The sequence below is a fragment of the Carettochelys insculpta genome, chromosome 3 (genome assembly GCF_033958435.1).
Source record: "Carettochelys insculpta isolate YL-2023 chromosome 3, ASM3395843v1, whole genome shotgun sequence".
NCBI lineage: Eukaryota > Metazoa > Chordata > Testudines > Carettochelyidae > Carettochelys > Carettochelys insculpta.
The window spans coordinates 93,455,648-93,481,761 of NC_134139.1; the positions used below are offsets into that span (position 1 = coordinate 93,455,648).

At 43.3% G+C, this 26,114-nt stretch overlaps 1 protein-coding gene across 1 annotated transcript in view; it reads left to right on the plus strand.

The window, feature by feature from the left end:
• Window positions 1-26,114, plus strand: part of SYNE1 (spectrin repeat containing nuclear envelope protein 1) — a 415,690-nt gene that overhangs the window by 54,130 nt on the left and 335,446 nt on the right. Inside the window, exons 14-24 of the mRNA XM_074990362.1 lie at window positions 5,877-6,079; window positions 9,319-9,483; window positions 11,218-11,370; window positions 11,888-12,031; window positions 13,779-13,952; window positions 15,019-15,177; window positions 18,620-18,784; window positions 19,284-19,418; window positions 22,692-22,850; window positions 23,189-23,397; window positions 23,655-23,763. Of these exons, the coding sequence (XP_074846463.1) occupies window positions 5,877-6,079; window positions 9,319-9,483; window positions 11,218-11,370; window positions 11,888-12,031; window positions 13,779-13,952; window positions 15,019-15,177; window positions 18,620-18,784; window positions 19,284-19,418; window positions 22,692-22,850; window positions 23,189-23,397; window positions 23,655-23,763 (1,775 nt within the window). The remainder of the gene's footprint in view (window positions 1-5,876; window positions 6,080-9,318; window positions 9,484-11,217; window positions 11,371-11,887; window positions 12,032-13,778; window positions 13,953-15,018; window positions 15,178-18,619; window positions 18,785-19,283; window positions 19,419-22,691; window positions 22,851-23,188; window positions 23,398-23,654; window positions 23,764-26,114) is intronic.

The following is a 26,114-nucleotide window of genomic DNA, read 5'->3' on the forward strand; positions in this document are numbered from 1 at the left end:
ATGATGTAGTTCCTTTGGAAAATTGACCAAATGCCTATGGAATGACTATGGTATTGTACTCCATACCAAGGTAGGAGTTTATCAGGCAGTTGTTCTGAACACCTTGCTGTATGGCTCAGAGTCATGGACAATATATCACCACCATATTTTTAAATTTAATCAGTTCCATATTCACTGTCTGAGGAAGATCATGTAAATTGTTGGTCAAAACCCCTAACACAGAGGTTCTTCAGCTGTGTGGTGTCATGGGCCTGGAAGCACTGCTTATGAACAGACTGTTTTGCTGGATTGGTCATGTTATGAGGATGGATGACACATGGATACCAAAGATGGTCTTCTGTGGCCAGCCTGCTCATGGAAAGTGCTCTATCGGTGGTCAGCATAAGCGCTATAAAGATGCCTTAAAGGCAAAGGTGAAGTCATGTGGCATATCTCCAAACTCTAGTTCAGGACAGATTGTCCTGACGGCAAACTACCATACAGCATCTTAAGTGCTTTGAGAGTCACCATGTCCCAGCGCTACAGGAAAAACGTAGGATCTGAAAAGAACATACAAAGCTTGTAGTTGGCGGCTTTATACATGACATCTGAAATCGGCTCTGCCAATCAAGGATTGGTTTAGTCAACAGCATCATAAAAGATAAGATCCGTTGACTGATAGCTCAGTCCAAGAAGAAGAAGAAGAAGAATGATAATGATGCAATTTGTGCCGTTTTGGAACAGCTTTGGGCTGAGGGAGCTCAGAGCACAGCTACCCAGTGGAAAGTTGTAGAAGTCTGTGTCTGACCTCCCCAGTATACAGGGTGAAACTGCACCCTCTGGTTAGTCTCCAGGATCTTGGAATAGCCTTTATCTCTGCTGTGCAATGGAAGGATCTTTTGTGTTATGCCTCTGCACCAATGCGCAAAGCAGTCTTAGCCAGTATCATTATGAGTACATCCGGCAGCCTCCTGGTCCCGGGGCTGCTAGGTATGAAAGAGTTTACTCTAAATGTATAAATACAGAATGGGGGACAATTCGCACTGCTGAGAAGGATTTGAGAGCTGTGATAGATCACAACCTAAAGATGAGTCAGCCAAATGAAGCTGTTGCAAAAACTGCAAATGCAGTTTTCAGTTGCATTAACAGAGGCACACCATGCAATTCACAGGAGGTATTCAGCACTAGTTAGGCCTCCTCTGGAGTACAGTGTCCATTTATGGTCAGCAATGTATAGAAAGATGATCAAAGGGATGCAATGCTGGCCATATGACTGAAGGAGGAAGAACTGTATAACTATATCTACCCTAGAGAAATCTATGGACAGAAGTTACTGTTGGAAGAGTTCTCCCATCAAGAATTCTGTTGACAGATCACATCCACACACAAAAGTGGATTGAAAAAGTGATCCGCTCTGCCAACAGAATGGACCCCCGAACCTTGGCAGTCAGGGTTGCATGGCCAGCAAGCCCTTCCAGGAGACCCGGCCAGGTGCACCCTTAAAGAATCTCTCCCCACCCACCTTCTTTGCACGTGTTGAGGCTTGCCTACCTCACTGAGTGATAGCAAAGCTGCTGCAGAGCTCACATGATTTCTGTGAGAGAGATCTTTCAGAACCTGCTCCCTTCGGGGCTTGCCATGGACTCACTCCCTGCTTCTTGAGCTGCTGCTCTTGCTGCTGATGGCTGTCCTTCACCTCCCTTAGGGGGACATGCCCAACACCAGGACCAAGGATGCTGATCCTCCCAGTGCCTCACCTGCACTTGCCTACTCGGGGTGACCAGGCAGGTCTGGAGGTATACCACAAATTCCAACTGGTGGGACCGGCTGGTCATGGGGCAGTGGGATGACCAGCAGTGGCTCCAGAACTTCCACACGCAGAAGCATGCCTTTCTGGAGCTCTGTGGCCCTGGTGGACCACGGGGATGGTTCATGGACATTTATGTTGGGTGGATAGGCCGAGCACATGACATGTGGGTGTTCCACAACTCTGGCCTGTGCCAGAGGATGGAGGTAGGAACATACACCCCCTGCCTGCAGCTGGGAGTCAGGGATGTGGACATTCCATGGTGCATGGAGGGGGACATGGCCATGCACTGGCCACCTGGACTCAACCCAGGAATTGTTTAATAACCACTTCTCAATTGAGCAAGGAATGAAGGTACATTTTTGTGCCTCTTGAATGGCTGGACGTGCAGGACAACAAAGTTGTGGCTGCCTGTTGTGCCCTTCTCAACCTTGTCGAGGAAAAGGGATGCCTTCCTCACAGGGTTGGTAGCAGATTCCGGCCAGGGCTATGAACAACCAGGTGCAGCACCAGTCTGTCCAGGCCCATCAGGATGGGTTGCAGATCTGGGAGGCCTTCTGGGAGACCTTCGCCCATGGCCCCCAGTCACACTCCCCAAGGCACTCCCACCAGGGTCCTTGGGCCTGCAGCCCTACCTTGTCCCCACCATGACCCCGCCCTTTGCCCCCTTCCCGCTCCCTGATCTCTTCCCAATAACAAGGGACATGGGATGATGAAAACATAAACCATTTACTTGAACACAGAAAATCTTCTGCAAAATAAAAAGTGTGCTAAGAACTATTTACATTGTAAAACAGTGGGCAACTATACACATGGGGGGGGCTTGGAAGGGGGGTGAGGGCATCTGAACTTGGAGTGGGGCCTTGGGGTGGCGTGGAGAGGCTCAGTCTGGTGGCGGCATGATTCTGCTGGGGAGCAGGACCCTGGGTGGTGGTAGCTGCGGGATCCCCTCCCTCCGTGGGCTTGGGGTCCCCATCGTGGCTGGTATGGGGCCAGGATCACAGGGAGGTATGGATGGGGTGGGGGTGTAGCGGGGTCAGGTTCAGTGGGAACAGGCCTGGGGTGGGGGGGGCAGGCATGGCAGGGAGGCTGGGGGAGTAGGGAGGAACTGCATGGCAAGGAGGACTTGGGGTGCAAGGGGTTAGCCATGGCCATCATCCACTGCAGGACCAGCACCATGCCTTGGGGCAGGGCACTGGGGGCAGGGGTGGGGCAGGGATGAGGAGGAAGCTATGGCAGTGGGGGTAGTGAGGGAAGTGGGGGTGGCAGATGTGGGTGCCTGGGCCAGCAAGGCCTGCCATGTAGTGGTGGCAGCATCGAACATGGCCATAAGCTGGTCCCAGGCCTGCATCTGCCAGTCCTGGTCCTGCTCCCACCACTCCCATTCCCACCACTCCAAGTCAGTCCACAGCCGCTGCTCCATGAGGTTGGTGTGCCACCTGAGAGTGGTGGTACAGGCCCACAGCATGTCCTCCTCATTCAGATGACGGCTGCTCCATACATGGAGTTGTTCCTACAGTGGTGGGGTGCTGGGTGGCATGGGTGCCAGTCCTGGGCTGCCTGGCTCTGGGTGAGGGATTGGGCTGGCTGGTCCTGAGATAGTATTGGGGCTGGCCTGGCCATCCAATGGTGCAGCTGTAAGAGGAGAAGGAGGGGAGACAATGAGTCATTTCTGCAACACAGCCACTAAGATCCTGCCCCCAACCCACTGTGGGCAGCAACCCCCACCCCTGGGCCGAGGGATGGGACAGTCCTAGTCGCACTGGCATGTGTACCAGTGTGCCCTCTGTGGTGTCTTGGGGACAGGGCTGACCATTGCAGGCCCTCCTGCTCACCCACAGTCAACGGGCTAGCAGCCAATGGAAAAGGTCCACCCAAAGAGGAGTCCTTGCATGGGTGGCATTTGAGCAAGGTGCAGCCTGGCCCTCCTCAAGCCCTTCCCCCCGCCAACACACACATGTACAGCTTGTGGTGCAGTCCACGGGAACAGGTGCTGACTGTCTCCTACAGGCATGCCAGTGATCCAGGAGCCATGGCCTTTTGTGGTGTGTCTGGTTTCAGGATGGCACTGGTGTAGCTGCCCCACTTCCAGCCATGTCAGGGGCAGGCATGCCACCCTCCCATGCCCTGCGGTGTGTGAGAGGGTCCCTGGAAGAGTTCCAGGGACACCCTGGATATGGCCTGGCTAGAGGATGCCACGTCCTGAGTGATCACGAGTGTTCCGTCACTGGAGTTGTAGTCTGAGGGGGCTCTCAGTCTGGTTCCAACTCCAGCAGGGTCCCAGGCTGGTCCTCCTCTGGCTCTGGCTCTGGCTCTGGCTCTGGCTCTGGCTCTGGCTCTGGCTCTGGCTCCAGCTTCAGCAGTGATGGGGGAGCTTCCCCAGCTGTATCCACAGCAGTGGTGGTGGAGGTGGAGATGTCATCGCCCCTCAGGATGCTGTGGAGTTCCTTGAAGTAGGGGCAGGTGGCAGGTCCTGCCCCCGACCTCCTGTCTGCATCCTGGATCTGGCTGTATCCCTTCTTCAGCTCATTTTCCTTTGCCTGGACCTGCTCCATTGTCTGGGTGGTGTGGCCCCATGCTGCCAGAGCAGTGGCAAGCTGGGCTTAGGCAGAGGCATTCCTCCTCTTTGCAGTGGGTCCAGGAGTAGGCCCTGCTCTGCCCAGAGGCCCAGGAGGTCCTGCACCTTGGGCTCGGTCCGTGATGGAGCCTTGTGTTTTGTGCCCTCTGGGTCTCCTGCGACCCCTCTGGCAGCTCCCTGGAGAGCCCCACTGGGTCATGGGGTGGCTGGCTTTTGGCCATCTGTGCAGACTGTATCAGCAGAAGTGGCTGCAAGGGCATGGGGGAGTGCAGATGGTGCTTCTGCTGCTGCCACGTCCTCAGCTTTCTGCCACGGGGTTTCTGGGGCTCTCTACACCTTTAAGAATGTCTGGAGGCACAGAGTATAGAGCTGTGATTGCAGGGGACTGGGCGTCTCCCAGGGCCAGCTGGCTGGTGCAATGGAGGAGCTCTCTGTTGACAAAATGGCCCCCCAGAGCATCCATGTGCCTTTTTTGTTGACATCAGTCGACAAAGGCGTTCTGTCTCCCGGGGGAGAGAAAGAAGGCTGTCCACAAAAGTGCTGAGTTCTGTCGACTTACTATCAACAAAACATATTTTGTGTGTGGCTGCTCTGTGGCCGTGCCTACACTTGCTCCCTCCTTTCAGAGGTGGCATATTGATGAGGCAGTTTGGAAGATGCTAATGTGGCGCTGACATGATTATGCAGCACCTCATTAGCATAATGGCGGACGTGTGCCATTTGAAAGTGCCTCTTTTGGAACGCATGCCACCTAAGACCAAACGGGACGTTCCTAAGACCAAATAGGAAGAAGGAGCTTTCGAAGTTATGAGTTCCTTTCGAAACACCCTCCTCTGCATGGGCAGTGTGCATTCCGAAAGCAGCACTTTTGACTTGCGCGTGACCACCATTATGCTAATAAGGTGCTGCATATTCATGTGAGCACATGGCCACTGCAATCACAGCTCTATACTCTGTGCCTCCGAAAGGAGGGGGCAAGTGTAGACAAAACCTGTGAGTTTTGTCGGCAAAGCTCTCCAGTGTAGACATTGGCTATATGTTTAGTTTGAAGAAAGAGAGATTAAGGGAGAGGGAATAAGACAGGCTGCCAGAAAAAGGATGGAAAACAGTTGTTCTCTTTTGCCACATACAATGAATTCAAACTACAGCATAGCAGATTTAGTCTAAACCTCTGGGAAAAAACTTTCTGACTCTTAAGATTGGAAGGACAATGGAACAGACTGCCTCAGGAGGTTGTGGAAGCTTCATCGCTAGAGGTTTTGAAAAGGTGGCTGAATAGCCATCTGTCTTGAATGGTTTAGACACAACAAATCCTTTATCGTGGCAGGGGGTTAAACTAGTGACCCTTGTGGTCCCTTGTGAACCTATGGTTCTGTGATTTTGCGATTAGAGTATTCACTTATGTGTAAACAAACCTACTGATGCTGAAAATAATGTAAAATATGATTAACTTACAAAGATAATAAAAGCGATTTAATAGAGTTTGAAAATCCAACATACTTTACGTTTTAGTGGAAGAAGCAGAGAATGTGATGAAATTCATGAATGAAACAACAGCACAGTGGAGAAACCTGTCAGTAGAGGTGAGAAGTGTGAGGAGCATGTTAGAAGAAGTGATTGCTAACTGGGACCGCTATAGCAGCACCGTGGCCAGTTTGCAGGCCTGGCTGGAGGATGCTGAAAAAATGTTGAACCAGTCTGAACATGCCAAAAAGGTAAGGGGAATATTAGTGTCTCCGTCTACATTAGTTACAGTCTATAGTGGAAAAAAAGATCAAACCAAGTATCGGCATCAGACAATAACTGATTTCAGGGGACTGGGGAGAGGCCCAAGATGATGCATGCTATGGTGGGTGGAGCCAAGTGCATGGAATGATTCCTGACCTACCCTCTTTGCTATCAGAATCCTTCACAGATTGACAGTGCCCTTTCTATGTGAGCATGTGTGTCTTTGGTTTGTGTGCACACATGCATGTACCCATGTGTGGAACTCACACACTAGTCAGTGTGGTTCACTGTCCCATGTAGTGGCACCTAGACCACTTAGAGAGAGAGAGAGGGACTGAGTCTCCTCTACAGTCTTAGCTGAGAGCCCCCTGGCTTTTAGTTCAAACCACAGAGGCTCTTGCAGTAAACTCCAGAGGTCCCAGATTCGAGTCCGTCTGTCAGCAATTATATGTGAATGCATAAATATGGAGAAAAGGAAGGAGAGAGATCACATTTATGATGGTATAGCATAAAAGGCTTTATTTGCATGAATTTGAGATAGGAACATTGTTGACAAAGGGCAAAGCCAAGAGTATGTTGATATGCAGCTCAGTCAAAACAAGTGCCATTATATCACACTGCATAAAATATGTTTTCTGTATATGCCACTTATATTGTATTAAAAATGGTTTAAACCCTTTTTCTTCTTGACAACATTTTAGGAGCTTAAGGGAGCTCTATTAATAAGGCCTGCTGATACAGACATTTATGTGCAATGAACATTATGCACACATTATCCTTTTAAAACAAAAAGCAGTCAAGTAGCACTTTAAAGACTAGCAAAATAGTTTATTGGGTGAGCTTTCGTGGGACAGACCAATAAACTATTTTGCTAGTCTTTAAAGTGCTACTTGACTGCTTTTTGTTTTGATAGTGTATAGACTAACATGGCTTCCTCTCTGTTAATATTATCCTTTTGTTTACCACTCAGGTGACTTCTCTTAATTACTTCTGTCTGCCTACAGATGGTTTTATATATAGATAGATAGATAGATAGATAGATATGTTTGCCTGGAAAATTCAAAAGTAAGGGTGTTTTAAAAACGATTTTAGAAATGTTTTAGATAATTTAAGAAGTTATTTCAACTACTGTATGCATTTATATTTTTTACCATCTAAGCTGTTTGGCATAGTATCATGAGTTGGCCTCTGGCCTCAGAAGGGATGAAAAATTATGACAAATATATTGTAGAAACTTCTTTGAGGCCGTGTCTAGACTAGCCCCCAACTTTGAAGGGGGCATGGTAATCAGGCAATGGGAGATTACTAATGAAGTGCTGCAGTGCATATGCAGCACTTTATTAGGCTCAGTCTGCCCCGTGGCAACTTCAAAGTGTCAAACTTCGAAGTGCCAGCTTGCATGTAGCCATGGGTCATAGCCACGGGTACTTCAAAGTAGTGCGGCAATGGGAGGGGGCTGGGCGTACAGGGAAGTAGGGCCGGAGGTCAGTTTTGGGCTGGCGGCCAAGGCCAGTGGAGTCCTCTCCTGGGGGGCTGGTGGGCAGGGTGACGGCAGGAGGGGCAGCAGGTGGAGCAGTGGGAGGGGGCAGTCAGGCCAGGAGCTCCTGGTAGGAGTCTGCAATGTCCTGGAATGTGGCCAGGAACTCCTTCCAGGCTGCCTGGTACCAGGCGGCCTCCCCCTCCTCAAAATGGAGCCACTGCTTGGCCAGCTCCACCTGACGCCAGATGGAGGTGTTGAGCTGGGGGTCGTCTGCCGGCCACTTCTGGCTCCACCGCTACCAGGTCCATCCTGGCGCTGATGGCGGCTTTGGCCAGTTGCTGTCTCTCACCTCCAGGAGATGTCTGGTACCATGGGTGGGCCGATGTCCTACTGGCCCTTGGATGGTGCAGCTGCGGAAATACAGGAAATATAAGAAGAGAGGAACAGGTCATGAGTATTGACCTCTGCCCTGTGGCCCATGCCCTCAGTCACCCCGTGGGCATTGGGTCCCCATCCCCTGCCCTCAATCCATGGGTGCAGTGGCTCTGTGGGCACCCTCTTTGTGTGGTCTGCCCCCCCCAGGGGCAGGGTGTGGCGCTGTCCACAGGAGCAGGTGCTTATGGGTACTGGCAGATGTGCTGCCATCCCAAGACCATGGTCTGCTGGGAGTGTAAGGGCCCTTGGTCATGTATATGTATGGTACCCCAGCCCCATGATCTGGGGTGTGTGCCCTGTTGGGTACCTACCCAAGGATCCACCACTGAGGTGAGGGGATGGCTGTCTGTCTGATGCCGTCTGGAGGTGCGGGAGGGGATGTCTGTGACCAGCTCCCCCTCCTTTCTGGACCAGTCCTGGGCCGAGGCTCACTCTGTCTCTGGTGCTGGTGGTGGGGCTGGCCCCTGGTCCCAGCTCCTGCTCTTCTCACAGCTGGGGCTCCTCGAAAAAAAGGCATTGAAAGAGCAGCCTCTTCCTATTTTCTGTTTGGAAGAGTGGTTTTGATTCCTGTGGTGCCTAATGTTAATTTAATCTTCAAAAAAGCGTGTGGCATCTGTAGATGAGCCACATGCTACTTTGAAGTGCGGCCTGTTCTTTTGAAAGAACAGGCTAGTGTAGAAGCAGCTATAGTTTTAACACTGCAGTTTTTATGACACAATTTTAATGTCTATTCTCTTGGGGTCTACCTGTGATGATTAGGTCCTTTTTTTACAAGAGGACAGGCTTTAATCCTGACACCAGTTGAGGACAGAACATTGCACATCATAGGCCACAAATCAGTTTAATTCTTTTTTTTTTTTTTTTGAGAAATTCAGTACTTTCAGTCATGGAACAAGAAAGGAGCATGTCTGAAGAAAAATTATGTCCAAAAAATTGTCACAGTAGTTTGCCATGTTATAATTTCTCCTGGCAACGTTAGATAAATTGGCAGGTGGAATAGTAAGATACATGGCAAATAAAGTGTACCGCCTGGGAGTCAGTGGCTTATACCTGTAGTTATGTATATTGTGTTTGAAATGAAATGTTGGTATGTATTTTCATATGAACATATAAGTCAACGTACATGTGTCACCTCTGCAACAGCTTTATCTCAAAATAGATTTCTAAACAAAATCTGAACACGAATGCATAGTGCCACATAAGTGATGCTAAGAGAAGATAACAGAGTTTGCTTTTGGTCCTAGATATTTTCAAGATGCAGTATTAGAGCTTAAAGGAGTGACGTCGGTGTGTTGCTTATATTTTGTTTAGGATTTTTTCCGACATTTACCTCATTGGATCCAGCAGCACACAACCATGAACGATGCTGGTAACTTTCTTATCGAAACTTGTGATGAGACCATATCCAGAGATCTTAAACAACAGCTGCTGCTACTAAATGGAAGATGGAGAGAGTTGTTTATGAAAGTTAAGCAAGTATGTGTTGTTATGTTTCTTCTATTTTTATTTTATAATTATTCTATAATTATTTTACCATTGCAATGCAGCCAGACTGCCTAAGATTAACAATATTACACACACAGACAATTTACCAGGAGTCAAAGGGCCATGTCTAATATAAATATATATAGTATGTAAATCAGAAATCAATACATGTCACCAGACTTGTTGGTTGTATTTGTACCTTTCTAGAAAGATGGATAGAGATTACTTCATTCAAGTTCATCAGCAAACATACTTTGTAGGTTGTATCTGAAGTCTTGCACACACGTCTTAGGGCTAAAGCCAGTCAGCAGTAGAGGCAGCACCCATTAATCCACCAATGCCATTACCAAAGCTCTGCTGACATCGTTGTTATCTTGTACACTATTGGGCACTTCAGGAAATAGACTTGCCTGGATGGGAAATCAATGTTATTTTAAGAAACCATTCAAAACAGTATAGCTATGTCTACACTTACAAAAAACTTTGAAATCGCCGTGCTCAGGGCCAAACCAAAGAATACTAATGAGGTGCATGGCGGTTTCGAAGTTTTTTGTAAACGTAGACGTGACCTATGAGGGGGAAGATGTAAGACATAACTTGTTCCGAAGTATCTGACAGCTTTATACACACATTTAAAAACACTGCATTGAGGTAATCATATGACTAATGAATTTTTTACTTAATTATTTTTGACTACTCACCTGAGTACAAATCCTATTTTCTTTATTCACATGAGTATTCCCACTTCTGTCAATGAATCACCCAAGTAAAGTGATCAGCACTCAGGGATCGATTCGGCTCCCTTTTTTTTTTAAACCTTTCAAACTGTTGCTTGAAGAACAGTCACAGCTTTATTATTTGTGAGTGAGTGGGCAGAGTGGTTAATTTGGTAAACCCTACTCTCCAAAGGTTGAATGCTTCCCTGTGCAGCTTGAGACTCTCTCCCTACTCCTGTTTTCTATCCTTCTCCACAACCTTCTAAAATATCTCCCACTCAGTTCTTTCCAGTCTGTTTTGTGCCCTCAGTTCTTCCTTCCCCTGCAGCTGTCAACTAATTCCTGACTTCTCTCTGTCCTCAGTTGTCCCAGCCTACTCTGTTTTGTTTGGTTGTGTCTCTTCCTGCTGAGTTGGAGCTGCTTATGCATTTGTATTTCCTGTTGATAGTAGCTTCACAGCAAAGGTTGTCAGCAATGCCGAGAATGTGAATGGAACAGCACCAGAAACAAATGTGGAGAGGCTTCCATATTTGCTGTTTCATTAAATTGGATCCCTAAAGAAACTGTGACTGAAAATAGTAGGAAATTATTGTCATTTCACCTTCTAAAATGATAAACTAGCAAATCACAGAGAAAGCAGATGCTCAGGTTGGATTTGATGCTGTCGAAGGCCAAAACTAAGTAAAGCATTAGGAGGAAGGCTACTGGGCAATCAGGAAGAAAGTATTAGATCCACTTCAGATACCAGGGATAGAACTGAAATGAGGGCCATTTTGTGGGGAGGGAGAGGGCAATTTGTGAACAACTTTTCCTATTCTTTAAAAAAAGAGTTCTTCAATCAACCAGCTACTTGCTGGGCTCTTGGCTTGAAAGATCACTAGCAAATCTCACCAACTATAAAGAAGAGAAAAATTAAATAGTTACTCCCAAGAACCTATTCATTTCCTTAAGCAGCAGCCATTGCGTATTTTGACATGTTCTTTGTGCTTTTATTTTCCATTTTTCATAGTATGCTCGGGCAGATGAACTGGACAGAATGAGGAAGGAATATCTGGATGGTGTTGCTACCTTGTCAACATTTGTTGATTGCAGTAACGGAAAATTTTCTGTCCCAGTTGAAGTGTCCTTTCTAAATGTCAAGATGTTTGTACAAGATTTGGAGGTGAGTTGTTTCTTCTTCTTCTTCTTCTTCTTCTTCTCCTCCTCCTCCTCCTCCTCCTCCATTCTTTCCTCCTCTCCCCAAAAAGACAAAATGAGTTAACTATTTAATTTTAGGAGATGATCAGAAGGCTATTTATTAAAATATCCACTTTCAGCATTTTTGTGCTACAAGGGTGCATGCTGTGTTCTATGTAAGCTAAATTACTGCATTGTATCAGTGACATTTCTGAAACACATTTCCAATGCCATACGCAGGGATGTCACTAGATTTTCTGAGTTCAAATCTTCACACATAGAACGAGCTGAATGCCAAACTTTAATCCACAGCTTCGGAGATGAACTCTTTTGCTTAGCATACATCAGACACATGCTGCACCTGGTCCCATACTCACTAATGTCAGTGGGAAAAAAATCCAATTGATATCAACAGGAGTTGGAGCTATTGCCTAACATTATTGTGAGAACAAGCTCATGTGCCATTTGAATTCTTAACGTTACCCTTAAAATATTTGTTGCAGGATATTGAGCAGAAGGTGCCTGTGATGGAAGCTCAGTATAAGATACTTACAAGGACAGCACAGCTTATTACAAAGGAAATTTCCCAAGAAGAAGTCAATGAAATGCTCACAACCATGGCAGGGATCAAAGCACAGCTAAGCAAGGTTCTGGAATACCTTTTCTGTTGTGCAGTATGCTTGCTGTTCAACTTGTAATTGAAGATAAGCCCAAACAGGAACCATTTATCTAAATGCCTGCCAGCTCCAATTTCAGGGAACTCGATATAGTGGGACCTATGTCTGAAGCAGGCCTAGTGTTGGTTGCTTATGGTTTGTTTCACACAATGAATTTTTATTAAGACAAACCTACGCCCTGATTTTGACCACTCTTTATTTCAAATGGACACAAACTAAAACCTAAACTATTTATGTGAAATATCTCTTCTCCTCCTCCAGACCTTAAGGGCTTAGATAAAATGGGAGCCATATCTGAATCCTCCCTAATGTTATTTTCCTTTTTTTCATCATTAAAATGATCCCAGTTGTGTCCATCTGGCTGTGTATTGAAGTGACATTTGTGTGCATTCTTTGAAAAATATGCTTTCACAAGGAAAGCATATTATGTTGGATTGTTGATGTTTGAAAAACATCTTTTTTTTTTGGTTTTGTTCTTGTTTTTGGTATAAGTGAAATATTGGAGCTATAAACTTGGAAAAACCATTGAAATTATACATATTATTATTTTTCAGGTAAATGGATTTAGACTAAGTGCTTGCTCCAGTACCAGGATATTAGTACATACATATATGATAGACCACTATACTTTTCAGCTTCCTCTCCACACCAAAATCTCTGCATTAGTCATGCCTGCCCTTACACCTGCAAGTGGCATATTCAACTTCCCCCAAAGTCATTATCACTGCTGCTGAATTGAACAGATGGTTTTACTATAATGAGATATTCTTTCTTACCCGTATCATATCATGGAGCTTAAGCCTGAGCATGGAACCTTAGTGCATATCACTACTGTTGCACTGTTTCCAAATGGCCAAACTGTACCCCAAAGCACACCCACTGTTCTGCAGAGGGAGGGTGAGTGGTTTTATTCAACTCAAACTGGCCAAGAGCCACACCCCAAATACTCTGTTGTTGGGAAATCTAGAGAAATATATGGGTGTAAAAATCTCAACAAAAACACCCCTGCCAACAGCCAGTATAGTGACCTTAACAACAACAGTAGTTCAAACTCACTTCTGTAAGGGAGGTAGATCATTGAATCATAGGCCTGGAAGGAGACTCAAGTGGTCGTCAAGTCCAGTCCCCTGCACTCAGGACAGGACCAAACACCATCTAGAGTGGAGCATGGAAGAAGTACAGTGCATGGAGAGAGAGATGATCTTTCCAATCATATATGTATGTAACACCTGTTTAAATGATGCAGAACTGGGCCAGAGACAATGTGGAGAATGAGAGAAAAAGAAGCAAAGGAAATGGGTGAAAGGAAGGGGTATGTAGAAAAAGCGAGTGTGCAAAAGACAGCATGGAAGAGAGGAGGAAGGAGATGGAAGGGGAGAAAGAGAAAAGACTATGAGGCAGAAGATAGTGAATAATATAAAGGAGGATAAAAGGAGATCACCCACACAACAGTTCAAATGATATCTAGTGCACATACTTTAAAGTAACTCAGATTGAATTTCAGTAGCAAGAAGTTTTACTATTTTTATATCAGATCTTGAAGTACTTTATATTAATGGTAATTTTTGCTTGATTAAGAACTAAGTATCAAGCCCATTTACCTTTGAAAGTGGGAGAGGGCGTATGTAAAGCAAAGTACGAGGAAAGGTTATTTAGTGTTTATTGCATTTCAGTAACTTTCTGTTGTAATGAGATTTTTTCTTTATGTCATCAAAAGACTAAGGAGCGTTGCCCTGTCCTACTGTATGAAACTCAGCAGCTGTTGTCTCCTCTGGAAGAGTTGGAAAAGCAAATTACACATTTTTATGAGTCTCTTGAGAAAGTCAATGAAATAATTTCTATCCCAGATCTTGAAGCACAACCTGCTGCTGTTTTTAAACAAAACCACCAGGTAAGCTTTTAAAAACCTGAAACCGTATCTGGAAAATATAAGATGCACTCTGTGAGCATTTATGCAGCACATTAGATTGTTAAGACTGGGGACAGGAGCAGTGAGACTTGAGGAGAAATTCTTAATGTAGGGTTGATTTCTTAATCTTCATTTAAAAATATTTAAACACTTCCTTTGGAATACAGATGTCAGTGCTACAATTCAGTTCTATGTGCCAACTTTCCCACAAACTCATATTAACTTGAAGTGGTTTTCTCTTCATATGAGCCCTGATTATTTTCCCATTGAACTCAGTGGGAGACTTTCCTTTCATTTCAATGGAAACTAGATCAGGCAGGCTCCTGTACAGTTACACACAACATCAGTGATGATTGATATTTCTTGGGGAATACCTAGGAACTCCCATTGATTTTCATGGATATTGGTGGGCTTCCGATGTGTTTAGCAAGGGCTGTCTTTGAAGTCATTGGGTGTGGAGGATATAGTGTAAAGGAGCCTTAAATTTCCACCTGTCTTTTCAGAGGAAAGAAGTTGACTTTTCAGAGGACCTCAATGTTAGAAAATGGTATTTACCTTGAAGGACATATTGGATCCAGAAGAATGTATCTTATGTTGACCTTTTACATCTGTAATGTAAAGCTGCAATATTACAGGGCTGCTTAGCATCTAGTAGAGTAAGATAATATTGTTACCAAAATAATGGACTTGGTGCAGTAAATGAAAGAACAGTTAGATATTACTTTATAGTTGCAATGATTATGGAGATGTGAACCACACTTCAATCAGGTTGGGCCTTTGCTCCATCATATTCATACAGCCAGATAAAAAGAAAAAAACTGCATTTTGTAAACTACCTACATGAATGAATTCCTTTTGATGGGGCTTTGTCTGTGGAAAATGTTTGCAGGATCTACATGAGTCTCTGTAATGTATTGTTTAAGCTTTTCTTGATGGAGCCCAACCACTTCAATTTTCTTATGGTCAAAAACGTTTCCTTTCCTAGCCCTGAAGTTTTCATTCCTTTGTTCCTAGCCAGAACTCGTGTTTCTTTCCTTCTTTCTTTCAGGATTTGGTAGCATACCAAGAAAACTGCAAGAAAGCCTTCTCCATGATTGAGAGAAACAGTCAGGGCATTCTGAAGTTTGTGGCTTCAAGTAAGATGTTACAACATTTCAATTCACTGATGCTTCAGAAGAAGATCACCGAGATCCAGGTCATTTTTCAGGTAGTGTTGTTGCTTCTTAGTAGATTTTTGATTCACATACAGAGAAGAACTTGCGGCTGGACTAGGTCAACTGAATCACACTTGTGGCACTCTGGCTGCAGGATTATTTCTTTGCTTTGTACACTTCTAGGCACAACATGGTGCCCAAGCAGTTGAGCAACACTCCAGCCTCACAGGGTGCCAGAGCCAGACTTCACTCTGAGACTAAACATCAATGCAGCAATGAAAAAACATTGCAGCCTGAGCCCTGTGAGTCTGAGTTGGCTCACTTGGGCCAGCCAGAGGAGTCTAGTTGCTGTGTATACATATCCTTCATGTGCACTTGGTATTCCAGTGTTCTTTTTGCTTTCTGTCAGACTGCAGCTGCTGCCACAGGGAATCCAAAGACATTTCCTTTGTTTTTTTTTTCCTTTCCCGACACCCACCTACTTTTTAAAACAAACATTGGGCTTATCTGTATTATAAAACATGCACTGATATAACTAAATTACTTCAAAATCTAATATACTTTTAATACTGTAATACAATATACTTATACACAACCACAGATGCTCATTCTCATTGAAATCTTTCCATTAATCCCATCTGTACCAATAGTGCCATTATACAGTGGTATGATTCACCGATTTTAGAATGTGAAGTTGATGCAGAAATAAAGACTACCTCAAAGGGAAGGGAGGAGATACTTAAAAAAACTGTGAACTGAGACTCAGGTCTTTCATGGTGTCCCATGGTCAGGAAGCTTGGGGTCCAAATAATGACCTAGTAGTCAGAAGTCCTCTACGCACCTCAGATAACTTGAAATCAATGGAGAAATCCCACAGATTTCAGGCCATTTGTTTATGGGTTTAGGAGATCCACAAAGAGGGACTGCCGTTCTGTGTTCCTGTCCAGAACACTCTACCGGCACTTGTCACAGCTCTCATTGGCAACCATATGTTTATGCACCCCCGCCTAATCAAAGAATGGAGCATGGCAATTTTTGCAAAATGCAGTGTTGCTTCGTTTTTATTTCCAAAGTTACAAACATTTGGTTTAAATAGTTTCTGAAACTATTCTATGAAATGTAACCTGGCTGGTACTGTTGGAAGTGTGTTACTGTGATTGTTCCTAAAGATAAAAAGTTATTCACAGTTCCTTCTTTTCAGAAACCACAGTCAGAAAATAGTACACGTTTAGTGGCAAAATCTCATTTACTTGAACTAGCTTTTTAATCTGTGAATAGTTTTCATTGCTATTTTATGGACTATTTGGCTGTGTCTACACTACAAACATAACTTTGAAGTTGCTTACTTCAAAGTACAACTTTGTAAGAAAGCAAAGTAAGCAACTTCAAAGCTGAGCATCTACACACACCCTACTTCCAAGTCAAACTTTGAAGTAGGGCACTATTCCATTCCCCGGAATGGAGTAAGGACTTCAGAGTTGGACTTCCTACTTCGAAATTAACTTTGAAGTAAGTGAAAATATATGTTGACTGTCTGATGCACCTTTTGAGTACTTATACTACTTTAGTAAGTGAAACAAAATCTGACATATAATTATTCAGTACTGTTTTAGAGTCAGATACCCAAAAGTTGGTTTTATTCACAGAATCATAGAATTCTAAGGCTGGAAGGGACCTCAGGAGGTCATCTAGTCCAGCCCCCTGCCTAAAGCATTCCTTTCCTTCAGAGTAACATAGTATTCAATGTAAGGGTAGTATAATTGGACTCTTATTTACTCTTGAATTTTATTCTATACTAAAATGCTGATTGAATGGTATCTTTAAGCATTTCTGATCATCTGGATTTTCAGTGAAGATCTGTAGATGTAATTTTATGTTATCATTTAAAAACATTTTCTTGGGTTATATTTATGGGTTACAAAAGGTAGGTCTACACAGCATAGTTATTTCAAAATAACAGCTGTTATTTTGAAATGACTATGCTCGTGTTGACTGTGCTAAAGAAAAGGTACCATTCAAGGCCAGAAGGCTGGATCTACATTACATTCCCCTTTTAAAATGGGGAAATGCAAATGAAGTGCTGATTTACAAGTCTTACACTTCACTTGCATAGTCTCACACAGTTGCATTTTTGCAAGAGTCTTTTTGAAAGCAAAAACAGCCGTGTACATGGGGTTCCTTCAAAAATAAACCCTGTTTTCGAGAGAACCCTTCTTCCTGAGGCAGAACAGGAAGAAGAGTTCTTTCAAAAAAGGGGTTTATTTTCAAAGAAACCCCATTTACATGACTGCTTTTGCTTTTGAAAAAGTCTCTTCCAAAAAAGCGATCGCACGAGATGATGCAAATGCAACGTGAGATTTATAAATCTGTGCTTCATTTGCATTTTTTGACCTACCTCATTTGCATTCCCCTTTCAAAATGGGAATGTAGTGTAGTTGCAGCTGAAGTGGAGGACAACCTCAGAGTATCAGTTTCAATACACTGTCCTCTCTCACAAAGGTTCACCTTTCACATTAAAATATCAGTGTGTTTGTCTTTTAAGTACAGTTGTGTTAAGGCCTCAGATTTATGAGTAGGCTATCAAGAGTTTTTTGCATGTGTCTGTCTTTGTCTGGGTCAGAGTGGGAACACAACCAAAAATTATAACTCAAAGGAGGAGGCTCAGTTCCAAAAGTTCTTGTTGCAAAAGAAGTGCAGCTAGCTAAGCTATACAAAAGATTTTTTGAATGTTGGATTTCTGTGAAGATTTAGAGCTCTCAGCCTTTTGCAATTTTTTCTGCATCTTGGTAAATAAGCACACTTGTATGTTTGAACTCTAGAAACATTCCCAACAATGCCAACATTAGATATCTTCCACTGTCTTCTCCTCATGACTGAGTATTGTTCGCCTCATTTTGCAGATTAGGAAGCTAAATAAAAGTTAAGTGATTAGAAAATGACCACAGTAGGCGTGAGTGTTAGAGCTGGGGTTAAACCATAGGATAAGACTGCCTTTCATAATCCTGTGAAATATTCACCATGCTCAGAGACAGTTTGTTGCCAAGTTCCACACCTGGAGATTGGTTTAGGGCCCTCAAAAATCAAGAGACTTTGGGGCTCATATGTTTCAAAGGCCAAACCAGGGAGTTTCTGAAAAGAGGGGATGGTGAATAACTTACAATCTTTAGGGACAATTGCAGTGGCAAACTTCTAACAACACCAGCCCGTTTACATTTCAAGACTTGCCTCACATAGGAAAAGTCTAGTCACGACTATAGGTCATGTGTAAATCCCCCAGATTCATCAAATTAGATAGTTACATTTTATTTAAATGGGAGAATGAGATAAACATGGACATTTATAGGTATAAGAGGAGAAGCTGTGAACTTCCCAGGCCCAAAGGCAGCTCCAATAAGAAGTATTTTAGTGAGGGACTGCGGATAATATAGTCAGGAATCATTCATAAAATAATCTGGAAAAAAACACTAGCTCATATTTTCTTCACTTGTCATTTAGGATATGGCCAAGAAGACTGGTGACTGGAGAAAAAATGTAGAAGCAAACAGTCGTTTGATGAAAAAATTTGAGGAGTCCAGGGCAGAACTAGAGAAAGTGCTACAGATGGCCCACAGCTGCCTGGAGGAAAAAGGAAATCCTGAAGAACTTCTCAGGAAACATACTGTGAGTAGGTCCTCTAAGCTTCATTGCAGTCACAACGTAGTCTTTAACAATGGACATATGTTCCACTAGTTGACTAGTACCAAATCTATTTAGTCTCCTAAATGACACAGAGTCTGATATTAGAATGATGCTGTTCAGGAGGGCCTACTTGGGAGAAAAGAAATAGGAGTTCCTATTGTGTAAATGAGCTTACCAGAAATATTTCTACTTTTGTTTTTTTTTAAAAATACTGTTTCAGTGGAAAATCGTATGTGTATAAATTACATGTTCTGGTGCTGAAATGTATAAGAATGAATTGATTCACTTTCAAATTATTCAGGGCTACCTCCAACTTCCTGGTGTATATTGTATCATTTATTACCTTGAATTCAGTCTTCCAAGTTTGCAGAGGACGTGTTGGTGATAGGAAAGAATGTGGAGTGCCAAACTTCACTCTTGCTTGTTTCCATATCAACAACATCAAGCAACTTAACCTTCTCGCTTTTGCTTTCAACATCAGGAGTTTTTCAGCCAGTTGGATCAGAGAGTGCTTAATGCCTTCCTGAAAGCTTGTGATGAACTTACTGATATCCTTCCTGAGCAAGAACAACACAGCCTACAGGAAGCTGTTAGAAAGCTCCATAAGCAGTGGAAGGTCAGTATTTAAACGTGAACTCGAATAGCTCTGGATACCCAACTGTCAAACCAATATGCTGTGATTGGAAACTGCAGCCATCTTGCCCCACATTGACTTCAAGAATAAGTACAATTGCACAAAATTGTATTAAAATAATAATATTACAGTTTCAAAGTCTAGCACTGAAAAGTAATGGAAATGCCATGATTAAACTTGCCTATGCAAGCCCCTTTGTGCATATGCCTTTAATGACATGCTCATATACTGCTGTTTTCCACAGGATGTCTCTGTCATTCAGAACACAAGAGTGACCAAGTTCACTTATACAGCAGCTGTTCAGTATTTTCTTTTTCCCTCATGGGTTAGTGTGTGGTTTTAAGCCAGGGGTGGGTAAGCTGCAGCCCCCTCATACCTGCAGCCGGGTGCAGCCCCCTCATACCTGCTCTGCCTCCCTCCCCGCCTCCATGCCTGTCTCTTGCTGGAGGCCCTGCATTACCGACTGCTGCTTCTCCCGCCGAGTACTTTCAGAGTGCTGTGAATCAGCTGATTCACACCCCATCCCCATGCACTGCTCTCCTTCCTTCCTAATGCTTGAACAGGGCGAATCAGCTGATGTTACTTTTGCTGGCAATTTACATGTGCCCGTAATTATGGATCACTTTGTGTTGAAAAGGCATGATAAAAGAAGGAGAATCAAGTGCAGTGTTTTCCATTTTATTTATGTAGTCATGCCTGATTTCAATCTTGCAGCCCACTGTGATGAAGGAGGGTCTCTCATGTGGCTAACTCATTAGCCTTGGTTGGCAATCACTACTGTAGATCTCAGTTATTGTACAGTATTCAAACCCAGATAGAGTTATTAATTTCATCCCTAGGCTTCTTGTGTAATTCCCTCCTATGATAGCTGTGTGTGTCATAGCTATTAATGAGCTTCTCTTCTCTATACACCTGTGACTGCAACAGAATTATCCTCATTAGAGAAATGGGGAACTGAGGTACAGAAGAATTAAGGACAAACATATTGCTTAATTTGCAGCAGTCAGGGCTTGATTTTTCAGAATATTTAGTAGTACTAGTATGCAGCACTTCTACAAATCAAGCCCCAAATCACAAGTTGGGCACCCAGAGAAGGAGGAACTTGCAGTATTTGTTCAGTGCATAACAAATTGATGAACAAGAAGGCTGAGTAAATCATACTTGGCCACCAGAATACCCTGAACATTGAGTTGTAACATGCATAGAGTTGATTTAATGACATAGAAGTCATTGGGTTGCACATTGGGGTTGTTGGTGGCGACTGTGTGAGGATTCATTGAGCTGGTGCTCATGGAATTTGTTTTGTTGGTTGAATCATTAGCTTCCGTGTCAGGTAGTGGCAGGCAGCATGACAAGAATGCTGATCCATGGCCCCCATATAGTTAGTGATCACATGTGATTAGTTTAGTGTCAGTGAGTTGCCCCCTGTCACACAGAAACTTGGTGGCCAGTTTTCCAGGGCAAAATTCTGTTGTCTAATTCATGAGACCCACCATTCTCTTCCTTCAGTCCTCTCCTCCATTCACTACTCACCTTCAGCTTCTGAAACAAATGAGTGAGGAGTCCTCCTTTCTTTAGTGTGTAACCTATGATTCATCCCGCAGAGCAAGTCCATCTTCTGCACTGACTGAAGCAGGAGTCACGTGGACAAAAATTATTGACCACATATTGACAAACTGTAGCATAATGCGTGCACACAATGGGCTGAATTAAGGTTTCATAGGCTATGTTAATTTTGACACTTTTTTTGAGTACTTGACTTTATTCCTTTGCTGCAAATATTTTGTGTAATGTTCTGGGTTTCTAAAAAAGCAAAATGAAGGGAAAAAACAGCTAAATGTGGTATCCTGTTGACACCCATGTGGATCTACAGCAGAGCTGGAACCTTCAGAGTCCTCCACATAATCCTCTGCTGCTTGAGGTAATGGAGTAACTGATAGGAGTAGTAGTTTTTCATCTTCTATGGACCAGGACAATAGGTGCAAGTAAGATTCATTTTGTCAGCGGGTTTCAGAGAAATTTCCCAACAGAAGAGGAATGATGAGACCCAGGAATCTTGGGTTCCATTTCAGGTTCAGGAGGCGTAAGTGCTCTACTGGGTAAGGACCCTTCTACCTGATTCCTCCCAAGCTTGACCCTTTTGTTCTATCTCTTCCAATCTCTTCTTGTCCTAGTCCTGTCTCTTTCCCACCCCTGGCTCCTTAGCACAGCCTCACTCCTCTCACCTACCTTATCTCTGTTCCTCAGGTTTCTCAATGCTGTCCCAGTCCTCATTCCCAGACTGTTATAATATACCCCCTGGGATTACCAGTATATTACCCCCGACCCATGACCATGATCTGGTCTCCTTGACCTGTCATTTCCTGCTCTCTTCCCTGTTTCTTTTTCCTAGTCTCCTGGCCTAGTTAGTACCAGTTTCCCCTTCTCAGATCCTCATTGATGCAGCCCTCTATACCCAAGCCTCCAGTCACCCCTACTCACATTCCTGCTTACCATTGGCCCCCAATCTGTCTCCTTCCCTTCCTGAATTCCATTCAGTGTCTTCCCACCAGTCATCTCTTTATCCTTGTTCTCTCCTTGCATCCTAGCTGCTTGTGAGAAGTGTCTCCCCTCCACCCAGCCTTCATCCCATTGTCCAGTCAGTCCTAGTCCCAACCAATCTCAGCCTTTTCATTCCATCTACTTGCTCCCAGCCTCATAACTTACAGTTACAATCTTCTCCGAAGCTGGTACCAATCTTCTCCACCAGGTCTCAGTTCCAGTGTCCAGACTCAGTTTTTTTAATCTAGTCTCATTCTTGAAAATAGCTGAACTGTTTTGGCTGATTTATTTTTAATCACCAGTCATATCTTGCATGGAAAATTTCAGCCAGAAGAGTTAAAGTTGGGGCGTGGACGCTGCTAATATAGCCACTATATTATTATCTTTATTATTTATTTTATTGAGGTAGCACCTAGAAGCCCCAGTTATAGATCAGAACCTCACTGTCCTAGGCACTGTGCACACTGTTGTGAACAAAGGTACCTGCCCCAAAGAGGTTGTGATTTAAGTATAGAACTAATAATTCCAATCTGACAGATTTTATTTCCCTTCATACCTGATTGCTGAAAAAAATCTGTTCCATGTGTTTTATAGCATGCATGTGCTTTCTGCGTTTTAAAAATTGTTCTATACTTCTCATTTAGTAGCCTTCCATTGGGCACATGAGAATCATGCTTTCTTTCTGTGTTTGTTTTTTCTCCCTGTGGTGTACAGGATCTCCAGACAGAAGCCCCGTATCATTTGATCCATCTGAAAATTGAAGTGGAGAGAGACAAACTCTTAGACATTGTTGAAGAGTGTAGATCTGAACTTGCTAGAGAGAACAAGCTGGTGTCCAGAGAGGGCAGTGAAAAGATTATCAAAGAGCACCAGGTATGCACCGGGTGCCACCAAGTGGCCATCTGTGTATACGCATTCAAATTATAAAAACCCAGGTCTGACTGATCACAAGTAAATTACTCCTGTGTCACACTGATGCAACTCTCTTGATTTCAACAAAGTGAAACTGGAGAAACATGGCAGTAAATTGGACCCCTGGATGGAGGTTCTATACATTCTCTGAACACCTTTTAATGTACTAAGATTTGAAATCTTAAAGGAATAGTGAAGTTGATTTAATCCTTTTGTACTGATACACAACGCCTGGGAGCCTAAAGTGTGATTGTGGCTTTCTCAACGTGTATTATTTATTGCTTTTTTACCCTTTTCAGTTTTTCTTCAGTGATAAGGGACCTTACCAGTTGTGTGAGAAAAGGTTGCAGCTAATCAAAGAGCTTTGCCTAAAACTACCTGAATGGGATCAACTTAAGGCTACATCAGAAAGCACCCGAGAAATTCTCAAGGAACTTAAATCCCAGATTGAAAGCACCTATGTGAAGCTGAAAGAAAACCCTGATAAATGGAAAGACTACAAAAACAGGTACTTGTCCTGATAGTCATGTATGATAGGACTTTCGTAAGAACAATTAATATATGTACTCTTCTTTAAAATTTCCAGTCATATAGAAAATGCTTTTTTGTTCACAAACAAAACACTCTATTTTATGTAGAAGGTCCAAATTAATGAGATTTTTTTCTAGCCATTGTTTTTTTTTATTTGCGCTAATAATTACCAATTGGGGATTGATAAAGGGTACTTTGCAGCTAACTCTTGCACTGTTTTGTCATTGATTTCAGAACTTCTGAATTAGCAAGTTGGATTTCGTCAGAGGAGAGCGAGCTGAAGAAGATTAAGCATGGTGTCAATGATACTGCCAAATACAAACAATTTAAAACAGCAACGGAGGTTAGTTCTTCGTTTATATTCAAATAAGGTAGAAAGAGTTCTGCTCTGAACTTCAGAAATGCTACCTGTCAGTTCATCTGCATGGAGTTGATGCCTGTAGCCTCTACAAAGGGAGAAACTGGAGGCAGGGCCATTTCTCCACCTACCTTCACATCAGTAAGCAGAACTGGCTGCCCCCAGAGAGTCATAAGCTGTGTCAAGACTACAAGTGGCTGCCAGCAGCTTGGTGCAAACGAGGGCTCACAAAATTGCAAATAGACACTCATTTGCATATTTGTGCAGCCAGTTTGCATATTTGCGCACGATGGCCCTGCTGTCAGAGGCTGCTGCCATCAGGAAACAAGCAGTGTAGACGTGGTTCTGCCGGCAACCCCCCACCCCTTTTTCAGCAGCCCCTTATCCCTGAATTTTTCCAGGTCATTAATGAAAATATTTAATTATCGTAGAATAATAGAACTGGAAAGAACACTGAGAGGTCAAAGTCTGTTCCCTTGCATTCATGGCAAGGTGAAGCACCATCTAACTGTCCCTGGCAGGTATTTGTCTAACCTGCTCTTAAAAATCTCCAATGGTTCAGATTCCATAACCGCCCTGTGCAATTTATTCCTGTGCTTGAACACACCTTGACAGGAAGGGGTTTTTTTTGGTTTTTTTGGGGTTTTTTTGTTTTGTTTTTTGTTTTTTTATTATTCCACCTAAATCTCCCTAGTTGCAATTTAAGCCCATTGCATCTTGTCTCATTAGCTGAAGTTATGGAGAATAATTTTTTGCCTTCTTTCTTGTAACAACCTTTAAGGCATTTGAAAACTGTTATCAAGTGCTCTCTCGGTCTTCTCTTTTGCAAACTAAAATACCCCAGTTTTTTCAGTCTTACCCCCTGGGTTGTGTTTTCTAGACCTTTAATGATTTTGGCGCTCTTCTGTGGGCCTTCTCCAATTTGCCTATGTTTCCTGAAATGTGGTGCCCATAACTGGGCAGAATACTCCAGCTGAGGCCTAATCAGTGCAGAGTAGAACAGAAGGATTATTTTTTGGTGTCTTGCTTACAACCCTCCTGCTTTTGCATCCCCAGAATGATGTTTGCATTTTTTGCAACATTAACAGATTGTTGACTCATATTTAGCTTGTGGTCCTCTATGACCCCTAGATCCTTTTCTGCAGAGCTCCTTCCTATGTGGTCATTTCCCATTTTGTAGTGCAACTGATTGTTCCTTCCTAATATTGGTCCCAAGACAGATACTTGAAGCATCCACTAGTAACCTCTCTCCATTCAGAATAGTATGCCTTTCAGCAGAACATGTTGCCTTATGCCCATTAACCAGTTTCTGATCCATCTTAAAATACTTGTCTTGATCCACACCTTCCTTAATTTAATACTTTCCAATGTTCTATCATGTCAAATGTTTTACTGAAGTCCAAAATCATTAGCTTCACTGCATTTCCCTCATCCAAAATTTAGTTATTTTCTTAAAGAAGGAAATCAAATTAGTCAGGCATAGTCTGTCTTTGGTAAGCCTATTTTGCTTTACATCCCCTTTTCCATTTGCCTCCATGAATTTAATTATTCCTTTCTTTGTGATTCATTGTAAAGCCTTGCAAACAACTGAGGTCAAACTAACAGACATGTCATTGTCTGAATTATTATTTTTTTTTCAGGAAGAAGGAGGATTTCCTTCCGGGAGATCCCCCAGGGGCCGCGCCTCTACACGCTGTTTTGGGGTCTGGAAGAGCTTCTTCTGGACTCCAGATCATGTGACCCTATGCTAATGAGAACTGGGAATTTACATCCATGCCTCATTAGCATTTTTCTGGCCATTTCTTAGCATGCTACTTTCGCGGAAAGTGGGATGTGTAGAAACAGCCGTAGAGTGGCAGAGGATCAGAATCTTTGACTAAATTCTAAATTAATAACTCAGGGTGTAATTTAAGACAGAATACGAAAGAACAGGATTACAATCTGGTACTATTTAAAGTGGCTTGTAAAATCCATTAACACCTTATAAGGCATTCCTATTCAGAGGCAAGGAATTTGAGTGACCTTGAAAAAGCACATAAGTCAGAGGATCAGTGGATGGCACTGGCATGATCCAGTTACATTTTCTTATTAGCACTGGTCTAGAGACAATACAGTTGGAAAAAAGTGAGCAAATTGGGAAAAGTTAGCTATTTTAAAAATTATTAAATGTTGTTTGGATGGTTATATATTTTGAATTATGTTTCAACAAAAATGATCCAGGGAGAATCAGAGTTCAAAATAAAAAAAAAATGTTAATTACACATTTAAAATTATAATTAGAATCTTTATTACTGTCTATGATTAACTGTGGGTTCAATAAGCTGCATGTCAATTTC